Source organism: Ahaetulla prasina, chromosome 3 (assembly GCF_028640845.1).
Source record: "Ahaetulla prasina isolate Xishuangbanna chromosome 3, ASM2864084v1, whole genome shotgun sequence".
NCBI classification, from domain to species: domain Eukaryota; kingdom Metazoa; phylum Chordata; class Lepidosauria; order Squamata; family Colubridae; genus Ahaetulla; species Ahaetulla prasina.
In genome coordinates this window covers 79,054,041-79,065,274 of record NC_080541.1, presented here as the reverse complement: position 1 = coordinate 79,065,274, position 11,234 = coordinate 79,054,041, and the positions used below count along the sequence as shown (strand labels likewise).

The 11,234-nt window shown below is 44.3% G+C and overlaps 1 protein-coding gene across 10 annotated transcripts in view; it reads left to right on the top strand.

Annotated features, from left to right (window-relative positions):
- Nucleotides 1-3,419: 3,419 nt before the first annotated feature.
- HIVEP1 (HIVEP zinc finger 1) overlaps nucleotides 3,420-11,234 on the top strand; it is a 91,644-nt gene continuing 83,829 nt past the window's right edge. For 2 of the 10 annotated variants that reach the window (XM_058176146.1, XM_058176136.1), the window contains exons 1-3: nucleotides 4,166-4,289; nucleotides 4,386-4,528; nucleotides 10,147-10,276. In XM_058176146.1, the coding sequence (XP_058032129.1) occupies nucleotides 10,231-10,276 (46 nt within the window). In that variant the 5' untranslated portion in view covers nucleotides 4,166-4,289; nucleotides 4,386-4,528; nucleotides 10,147-10,230. The other 8 variants (XM_058176137.1, XM_058176141.1, XM_058176144.1 and 5 more) reach the window with 8 other exon arrangements.

Here is an 11,234-nt window from a genome sequence, read left to right as displayed (position 1 = left end):
CCCACACTCACGAGGTCCACACAGGATGTCACCACCACACATCCACCCAGAAAGCAGACCCAAACCCACACTGATCGTGAAGCACGACCAAGGACCAGAAGCCAGACTGCAGCTGCAACATTAGCCATTGCAGCAATGCAGCTCACCAGCTCAAATCCCCCTGCAACTCAGACTAATCTGAGCACAACCAAGCCCCCACCCAAACAGGACACACCCCCATCCAATCAGAGCACAGCCAAGCTATCACCCAATCAGTTCAACCCCCCCACTAGCAGTTAAAAAGGAAGAAACAGCTGCAATCACACATTGCTCCCAGAAGCACGAAGCTGAAGCCTGAAGATGACGAATGAGACTTCATCGAAACGTCGCCAAGACACTTCCAATTTTACGCGGGAGAAAACCCAAATAACCAAAGACCTACATACAAACATGCGCGAAAACCTCAGAAAACAAACAAATATATACACACACACACACACACACACACACACACCGTGTATATACTCACAGTGTATCTACTGTTTCCCTGAAAATAAGACATCCCCTGATAATAAGCCCAATTGGGCTTTTGAGCACATGCGCTAAAATAAGCCCCTACCAAAAATAAGCCCTCCCTGAAAATATTTAAACGCATGCAGAACCGGTCCCCGCCATTTCCTCTGTTTAGGGTTAGGGAGAGCTGGAAATCAGGTAAGATGGCAAGAGGAGACCCATCTTGCTCCATGCGCCTCAAAATAATACCTCCTCGAAAATAAGGCCAAGTGCTTATTTTGGGGTTCAAAATAATATAAGAATCATTATCTATGATGCTCACTTGCTATAGGCTGCCATAGTAACCGAGGGGGGGGATGTATAGATATTTTGGGAGGGAAGCGAGCTGGTGGAGAAATCTCGTGATGTGACCGAAAAGGAAAGGAAAGGGAGGGAGTCTTCTGCGCAGCTGAATTGACTTGTTGATAGCCAGTCAAAGCAGTGGTGAAATGCTCCCGGTTCAGACCGGCTCGCGTGACCTGGTAGTGATGGTGGCTGCTGGTTCGGAGGACCGGTAGCAAAAATCCTTGGCCCCGCTCTCCTTGTCTCTGCTAAGCCGCACCATCAGCAGAGGGTGTTTTTTTTTTACTTTTAAAAACAGGTTTTTCTTCAGCTGAAATATGCCTTTAAAAGTAAAAAAAAAGCCTTTGAGGATCCCACCCCTCAGCTGAGATCGGCAGAGCCTTTAAACTTAAAAAAAAATTTTTTTTAAAGACTCCTCTGGCGATCTAACCAGAGTTCCTCATCAGCAGAACCTTAAAAAACATGTTTTCTGTAGAAAACATGTAGAAAACCTCCTTTTAAGAGAGTCTAAGGCACTTACCTGATTACTGATCGACCACATGGCTTTTTCCCCAGCCCGAAAGCCCCAGTTTCACTTTCAGAAGAATCAGTTGCTTAGCTAATCTATTTCATCACTGAGCAACTAATGCTGGCTGGCTTTGCTGGCTGAGGAACTCTGGGAATTGAAGTTCACAAACCTTAATAATAAAATAAAATATTTGTGTAGCTTTCTGAGATTTGGTGTGTTTCTGTAGTGTTTCACTCTAACTACACAAACACACAAAATCTCAGAAAGCTGTATGTGGTATTTTGTGTGTTTGTGTGTGTGTGTGTGAGTTGTGTTGTGTGTGTGTAAAGTGTGAAAGTTGGTTTTTGGTACCTCTTATTGTTTTTTATACTTTGTTATTATTTTTATTATTTATTGTTATTGGCCACGCCCACCCAGTCATCTGACCACCAAGCCACGGCCACCAATTAAGCCACGCCCACAGAACCGGTAAGGAAAATTTTTAGATTTCATCCCTGAGTCAAAGTCAATAGTTCTGGCATACCAGATGGATGGGGCCATCTGAAAATACACCTGACATGACACCTTGGGGAGCTGGGGATTGGACATTCAGCCAGTGAGGAGGGATTTCGGAATACTTTCAATATGTAATTTTCACACCTTTAGCCTCAGTTCTTGCTTTCCTTTCATTGCTATCAGTTCATACTCAGTAAAAGTACCTTTCTCTACAAACATGGAGTTGGGGTTTTTCTTTCTTGAATTTTGAACAGAGGCACACCTGACACAGGGTCTTATTTTTGGGCAAACACAGTATACACACACAATATATATATATATACAAGAGCAAAATTAAATATTCAAAAATACTTAATTTTATTAAGAAAGTATGTGAAATTCCACAATAGAAATTGAAACCATATTTGGAAGTTATGTGAAGTTCCACTTCTTATTCGTAGGTAGCAATCCAAGCTGATTATTATCTAATGCAGTGACAAACTGAACTTGGCAAAATGGCTAAATATGTTTTATACATATATCTATGCAGTAAATGTTCAAAATCAAAGATTTCAAACATCATTCAGTCATAACCGTTTTGTTATACCATAGAGTGCAGTACAAATAAAGAAAGAAGCATTTAGATTATTGTAAAACAGCCCAACATAATTAACTGTTTAAAACTAGATCTGATGTCGGGATGATGAAGCTTCCTATGTAATTTACCTGGGAATGGGATAATGGGAGTTATTTCCACGTACATAGGACTGAACAGCCAAAGATCTTCCAGGCATTTTAAAGTAATGGGCAAAGAATTTTGAGGACTGAACTAATTGTGTTTAATCATTAGAGGTCATCAACTCATAGAAGGTTTACTAAAGAGAAATAATCTACAACAATAGTTTACAGCCTGTTTCTGAAAGCTGCCTTCTGTGCATTAAGGATGTTCTGAAGGCTTAATTGATGGCACTTAAGCAAGGCAGGCTTAAGATTCAGGAAATTTACTCAAGTCAATGCATTCGGCAGGGATTACAATAAGGTAAGCACTATAGAACTAAAGCTTTATTTGGTTGAAAATTATGAGCTACCTTGAACTTTTTAGAAAAATGAAGTAAGATGTACTTCCAAGTAAAGAAAAAAAACACAAGAATCAGTGCATTGTGTTATTTTAGAAATGAGTGTGGAAACCTATCAGACTCATTTCTGTATATTTATGTATTACTTTACTATTATTTAACCGCAATAGATAATTGCCTCCAGTCAGTGGTATTTATTATGTCATCAATATTAAACAATTTTAAGACAAAAAGTCGTATTGCACAAACAGTGTACGCTTTTGAAAAAAATAAATAAAAAAATTAAATCAACCTTTCCGCTAAAGCAAGGATTTCGTCAGGGCACTCCTTCCTATTCTGGAAAGAGATCCCGTTGCCCTCCTGACGATCTTTATAAACAGCTGATGGTTGCAATGCAAGCCAATCAAAGCCGCGCAGCGAAAACCCGGGCAGGGCCAAAGGGGAGCAAGCGCCGGCGGGGGGGGGGCAGGGGGCGGGGGTAGAGAGAGAGAGAAAGTGTGTGTGTGTGTGAGAGAGAGAACGAGTGAGGGAGCCTTAGGCGCCTCCCCTTTTGATTTCCTCTCACGCCCACTTCCAACAGCGAAGGGGGTTCGCCTTCCTTTTCTTTCGGCTTTTGTCGTTTCACGTTAAAACTTAACTGGTAAGAACCGGCGCCGACTTGGGGTAAGTTTCCTTCCCCGGTTTGTCGGGACAGATTTGACAGCGGCGAGAGGGGTGCTTCGGCCGCTCGCTTGGTGCGGGGTGTGCATATTTCTGTGCCCGCGCAGTTTGGCTCAGTCTGTCGCAACGGGAAGGAGGCGTAGGAGGGGGATTAAAGCGTGGCTCCTTAGCGAACGGGAAAACCCAACCAGGAAGGAGGCGGAGGCGGAGGAGGCGGCGCCGGCAAGCGCAGCCTGCATGACCTGCCAGCAGCAAGGAGGAACCTCCGGGATCTCCGCGTCAGCAGCAGCAGCCCCAGCGATTGTGCATACATGGGAGGGTGTGTGCGTGTCTCGGTCCAGGAGGGATGGGCCTCTGCAGGGGGGCGTGTGACGGGCACCAGGGCTGGAGGCGGCAGCGCTGCCGCTGCTTGCCTCGGTAAGGACTCTTCCCGGATAAGTTTGGACTTTTCCCGGGGGAGGGAAAGCACCCCAAATGCATGGGCGTGTTTTTTGTTCCCCCTTCCTCGCTTTAACCTTTTCTTTACTAGCTCCGAGCAAGCGCTCTTTCGCCAAGGAGAGCGACAGCCCAGGAAAGTTTATGGAAGGATAGCTGGGCTTGCAAGCTGGGGATCGCTCAGCCTCAAGGAAAGAGCCCCATTTGTGAGCTGCTTCCATGGTCGTGTATAGGATGGCGCTAGGCTTTGTGGGTGTGCCAGAGGAAGGGGGCAGCTTCCAGGCAAAGCTTTTATTGCACGAGTATGCGGTTTTATCCAAAAGGATTGTATGTTAAGTGCAGATGAAGTCTTCTTTCCTGTTTTTATTCACAAATTCTCTCGTCCTTTTTCTTTCTAGAGAAAATCTGTTTTAAAACAAAAAAACAAAACAAAAAACTCCAGGGCGATGGCACCTTGCCCAGGCTGTGCTTAGCATTAGAAGGCACCTTCTGCTGTGAATCACTCAAGAACAGAGAGTAATATAGTGGACAAGCATAACAGGTAAACACAGTGGCAAAAATAAGATCATGTAAATAGAGCGGTCTTTGAACACGGTCCCCTTGAAACTACTTAGGATCTGGTTAGTGCTGAATAAATGGGAGCCAGTAGCATTAGCAGGGCATGCAGTTTCTACAGATGTGAAATACTTTTGGCCTTCAGAAAGGGCTGTTTTACAGCTGTTGCCATCCTTCATTTTTGGTTGTGGTGGCTGAGACTGGGAATTTTGTAATATCTTGAATCCAGAGTACCTATCCCTGAACTGAATGGCAAGGCCATAATTTTACAGAATTGTTTCTTGTTCTTTTTACAAGAAGTCGGATGCTGTTTCTTTCAGAATGCAGCATTATTTTTAGGTAGACATCCCAAAAACACCACCAGGGTGGACGAATTCACATGTTGGCTTGATTTCCTATAACTTCAAAAATATATTCCCAGTCATTTCTCAGATTGCCAACCTTGAAATGTAAGAACTACTCCAGATAGTATGGTTGGCATATTGTTTATCAGTATCTGTCTCATTGTTCTAAAACTTAAGCTAGAATGACACAATAATAGAAGAGGCTTCCATTATGTCATTGCTCTATCTTATTTACATAATTGTGTCGGAACACTTGCAATTTTTCTGCTTCTATAAAAAATCCCTATTTTTTATTACTTCCGTGTTTTTGTCCATTAAGGAAAACCCCCAAATTAAGCTGCATTTTGTAGAAAGGCTGTGCTAGTGTTTCTATAATTAAATAGCAGATCTAATATTATCATATAACATTTCGCAACTTATTCCAATACTTTTGTGTCTTTGACCAGATTTAATAGTGGATTTTAATTTTAACAAGGTAGGCAGAAAAGAGATCATGGCCTGTGTAGTGTTTCCTGTTTGATGGTTGTCTTACAATGATTATCCCTGACACTTCTGTTAAAGTGTGCTTCCTCAAACGATGCCTTAATTAACAATAGAAATTTAGCATACATATTTCATTCATTTAGAAATACTTGGGAAAGTTGGAGAAATCCTTATTTTTAAAAAGAGAAAGTGTCTGTATAAGCTGGTCACTCAATAACTGTATGTGACATATAACCTGTAAAATTGGAGTTCAGCTTGCTGCTGAAACAGGCGGTACTAGGCAGTGTTGAAAAGTAAAATATTTATACTGAAGTTCAATCCTTTGACTTCCAAGTCAGCCTGGCTGGGAATTCTAGGTAGGAGTTGTAGAGAGAACACAACTAGAAGGCCAGGCAGGGGAGATAGTTTTGACGTTGAAAGAATGTTCAAAGCAATGATGGTTGATAATCCAAGGACACTGCCGCCCCCCCCCCCCCGCAAAGGTCCCAGTTGCCTTGCAAACCAGGGCTTTCCAGAAAAGCGACTTGCTGCTCAGAGCTGCTGGGATTCTTCGGGTGGGAGGATCTAAACGCTAGCGAAGGAATTCCCCCTCCCCCCAGTCCTGCTTTAAGTTCTTAGTTTCACTTCTGCCCTTCCTCGTCGAGGTCTAGAGGAAGCGAGGAAAGCCCCTCGGCCACCCCTTCCTTCGTCAAACCCCGCCCCTTCTCTCCTAAGCAGACGGAGAAGGGGGCGGGGCCCGGGAGACCCGATGACGTCACCCGGCCCGCTTCCTGCAATAGAAAGTGAAGGAAGGTAAAGCAACCCCCCCCTCCTTTACATCTATCTCTTCTCCCCCGCCTCAAAAAAAAGCCCGGAGGTGCAGCTGGTCGCGCGCTCTACTCTTTCTCCCCGCCCTCCCGCTCGCCCTTACTAGAATGGGGGAAGGGCATCAGGGAAAAGAGGAGGGGGGGAGAGAAAAGGGGAAGTGGAGGCGGCAGCCGCCCCAGCCCAGCCCCCCTCTTTAACCGTGTAGGGTGTCTCCGCCCATTGACACCTTCTTTGAACCTCCCTCCCCCGTTTTTTGCCTATGGATTCCTACTGTTCCTGAATCCTCCTTTGCACTTTAATTTCTCCAACTTAGACCTCCAAACTCCCGCTCTGCTTTCTTTCGAGTACCCGATTGTGACATGCCCCACCAAGCCCCTGTTTGGCCACCCCCCCCAGCACCCAGCGCCCCTGCAGGCAGGGCGTTTCTCCCGTCCACCTGCTACCCCCGGTACCGCCGCACCCTCTCCTCTTCCCGCTGCCCGGGCTTTGTATAGTGGCGGGAGGGGATGGGAAGGTGGGCTTGAGGGTGGGGGGGGGAGTTCAGGCTTGGCTGCTAATCCTGGGTGTAAACGACGGAGGGAGGAAAGGATGCAGCCCGGGGCCTCAGTGTTTGGTCTAGGGGCGGGAAAAGAGGGTTGTGGGTTTTGCAGGGGAGGGTGGAAGCCGGGGAGACTGTTGACGTGTAGCCCGTGAAACATGTGGAATACGCGGAGCGGGGTAGGCGATACGGGGAAGGTAACCGTTCGGAGCAAAGCGGCATCGAAGGTCCTTGGAGAGAGCGCGGGTTTGGAGCAAGGTGCCAGTTCAACGAAAGATAGGTAGGTGTGAAGTGGCGAGAGGGATCCTCTCCAGAAGGGGCTTCTCAAGGGAAAATGACGCGACACCTGCCTCTAAGGAGGCAGGCAGGAGAGGCTTGCTGGAGCTCCTAGCAAACACCTCACATGGACGTGAAGGAAGGTAGCCGCGGGGAAGAGCCCGGGGAGATGGTAGGCGGGCAGGGAGCTCCCAAGTTGGAGTAGATGCGGGGAGAGTTGGCGGTGACTCTCGGCGTGGAGGGAGGGGCGCTGAACTTCCCGCCAGGATGAGGCGCGGTCCCCGAGGAGACGGCTTACTGGAGGGTGCGTAAAGGCCACCGGAGGGGAGTGGGAAGGCCGAAGGCATGCTTCTGCTGCAGCCCTCGAGGACCGGGGCGATATGTTTCTCCAGGCTGTCGCGGATGTGGGCACCTGGCACAGCAGAAGAGGCTTCGCTCATTTCCCAGCCCCCAGCCCCCGGATTTTAAGTCCAGACCGGCCCATCCTGGCTTGCCTGGAGCGACTGGGGTAGGGAAGAGTTGCACCGAGGAGGTGCTGAAGGGGTGGGGGGCGCTGCCGTGTTTATATGTCTGTGCGGAGCCGGCGGAGGGATGCGTATGGCATAGAGGGGAGGCCTTAGTGAGGAAGAGGATTGTGGGGAGGGGTGTTTTTTGTTTTTTTTTTAGCGCCGGGTCATGTTTGTGGAGGAGGCTGTCAAGTAAAGGAGGATCCCAGACGTCGCCGCCGTGCTGGGGTCGCCGAGCTTCCCGGCTGCTGCCGCCGCGGTGGCTGCTGCTCCTCACGCCAGCGCCGCCATCAGAAGCAGCGGCAGCGGGCAGCAGCAGCAGCTCTGGGCTGCCTACTGAGCAGGGTTGCGGGGGGGAAATCCAGGAAGGGTGGCGGAAGGAAAGACCTAAGCGCCTACTCCTCCCCTCCCCCCCGGGTCTGCCAGCTTCCCCTTTTGGCCGCTTCTTTTAGCCCCACGGAGCCTCTGTGCCCTCAAAGCTGAGGGGGGCCCCGTTCCCCCTCCCCGCGCTCCCCCTCCAAAAAGTCTCCTTTAATCATGAAAGCTTCGGGGCAGGGAGAGTCGGGCTTGAGGCGCGAATGCAAGGGCCGGAGAGAAGCCTGCACGGCTCGCGTTGTAGGCTTTGGCTGGCGCGGTTTGGTTTGGCTTGCATTGGCGCGTTTGCTCCTGTTTCCTCCTGGCCTTTTGGGCTGCATGCGTTTTTTATTCGGTGGCGTCTGCAGCTTCAGCAAGGTAGGTTTGGGCGTCTGGGCTGTGGCTGTGGTAACCAGGCGTCCCGGTGAGTTCTCCCTCCCTCGGGTCGGTCCTGGTTTGCACTCGTTCTCCTCCACCTCCTGGCATGTGTGCTGTGCTTTGTTCAGTTCTGCGTTGCACAGGGGTTTTCCCAAGCTCCTCCCTCTTTATTCATTCATGTTTTTCCCCTTTGCAACAGTACTTCTCACAGGGCTACCCGCCGTCACTGCGCCTCATTTCATTTCCATTTTTTTTCTGTAATGCTGTTTTGTTAATTCGAATGGGTTTTTCTCCCCCCACCCCCCACCCCACTATTCTTTCCCTTTGCCCTTCCTCAGTTACTCACATAAGAGATACTTGATGTTTTCCTATTTGAAAGAATTGTCACCCAAGCGCCTTTTATGTCCTTAACTATTCTAAAAACAGAAGGGAAATCCTGCTGGTGGCCAGCGGAAGTACTACTCTAAAAGAATAAATATTATGTAATGTGCTTTTTATATATTGAGTCTAAAAATTCTTGCTAGGGTAAAGGATTCATTTGGTGTTAATAGCTGACCAGTCAGTACTCCAGCATCTGGGATGAATTGTGAGAGAAAGACTGATATTTTTAAATACTGTTTTGTCTAAGATGTTGGCAGTATAAGTTTGATAATAACCTGGATAGCCAATTAAAGAATTAGCCATGTTTCACATAGTATTTTTCACATTTTTGTTTACCTAGCAAGGCCCTGAAGAGTAATAACATTTTAAAAACACAAGAGTTCTGAAACTAAAGGAGAAATAAGGTCTCCTCATATTGGGGTCAAAGAAAATAACTCCTTTCCTACAGTACTACAGATATTCATTTGTGAATCTCTCTCCTTTCCCTGCATTATATGATTGCCAATAATTATTTCAGGGGAGAAAGATGGCTGTACATTAAATTTTCTCACAATTTAATCATTCTGTTGGGGTGATGAACCCTGAATAAGATATACACTCTATTAAAAACTAACTGAAACAAGTAGTCTAGGAAAGGTGGATTAGAATTATTTTTCTCTTGAGCAATACAAAGAATATTTTGTGTTTTTGCAGGGTGCATAATTTATGTTTGATGGAAATCCAAAATGAGTTGTTAGAACTTTTTGTTTAAAGGTCTTTTGATTTCTGTCTGATTTCTGGGGAAACATTAGCAGAACAGATTTGAAATACCATATTGGATTATTCATTATATGCACATAATAAATATTTCTGCATTGGAGTTTTAAACTATTTGGGGAGGCATCTCCTTCATGAAGGGTTTTACAGTTCCTTAAAAATGTAAGATTTAATAGATTTGATCTGACCCAGCAACTTTGTCACAATCTTAATATTAGAACCTATTATTCTGATCACATATTTTGATGACCTAATATGGTGACAAGGTAAAGCAAAACTCTGCTCAGGATGGCAATGCAGAAGATTGTCCTGTTGAGATACTTCCATTAGAAGTGGGTTGAAACTTTAAAATAGTTCTGTTTTTAATATAATTGTGGATTATAATTTTAAAGTGTTCTATATGATTGACTTCAGTGAGTCATAATTAATGTATTGCTTTTTAAGTTGTGCTTTTTTCTTAAGGAAGTGATTGTAGAAAAAATAACATTGAATGTAAATAATTAAAGAATGAGATAGTTAAACTTTTAGTTCTAAATACATTGTTTTTAAAGATTATATGCGCTAATGGGATATTTGCTTCTAGACTGTTTTCTGTGCCATATTCTATACAGTGTAAAAGCATGAATGAACAAGTAATTACTTTGCATGTAAAAGTTAGCCTGGTCTAATGTGATTACTGGCTGTCCATATTGTTATAATGTAATCAGTTCTTTAAATTGATATTGTATGTTTAGATCACTGCTTCTGACATTACTTAATCTAATCTTTTCCCCTCCCCCAGTATGTGGATTAATTGACCCCATTGGCATATTTATGGATCTTCTTTTGATCTATTCTCCATTTCTGCAAAACTACCTATGATTGGATGAGAATGCCTCGAACAAAACAAATAAATCCTAGAAATTTGAGAGGTAAGAAAGAAACATTTATTTAGGAGTGTTAATATTTCAATGAATTAATTTTAAAATAAGGGGTAATGTTAAAATGAACTTGCTTTCAAAAATTAATGTAATGGCTGTAATTTAAAAGAAGTGTTTTGTACTTAAAGCTAATATACGTTTCAGTATCCATTTTCTATCTTGGATACATGCACTCTAGCCTGTTTAGTAATCTTTTCATCTAATTTTAAAGGTTAATATTACAACATTAAGTTCATACATGCTATGGTTTCCTATATGTACTGAATGCAACTTGACTTAAAGATTTTTTGTTGCACCTATCACATTGGAAATTGGTTTTGGTTGCTGTTTTCATGAAAAACCATTCTAATTTCAAAAGCTTTGTGTAATTTACATGAATTACACCCACTTCTCATTTAGTGACTAAATTACATTCAAGACGAGCTCTTGAAGTGAATGGTTGCTAAATGAACACATGGACCCAGAGAAACGCTCCAAAGACCTCTTGTTGCTGTCATCTCGGTCAGATAAAGTTCTACATATAGTTAGTCAAATGTTATTCTCTGGCCTACATTGATTTTAGATGCATGAAATTTCATCATGAATGCAGAGGTTGATTGAAAAATGATTTTTTTATTACCATCATATTTGTGAATAGTTGCTAATTGTGGTTGTCACTAACTGAGGAATGGCTGGAAAGTACAAGCAATACATGCATGCGTGCACACATAAACACATACCCAATCTTTAAATCAGGATTTGTGATTATTTTTTGCCTTGGCTTGTCCAAATAAATACACTGTAGTTTCTGGGTCATACATTACACAAAGTGTTTTTTTCCTGGTTTGTTCTTCCATTTGTGAAAATGAATGAAAAAAATATATGAATGCATTGCTAAGTACTGTTCCTTCATTGCTTGTCACCTAAGCACATTTTGTTGGTAGGATTAGTAAGTAGATTAGTTTATTTA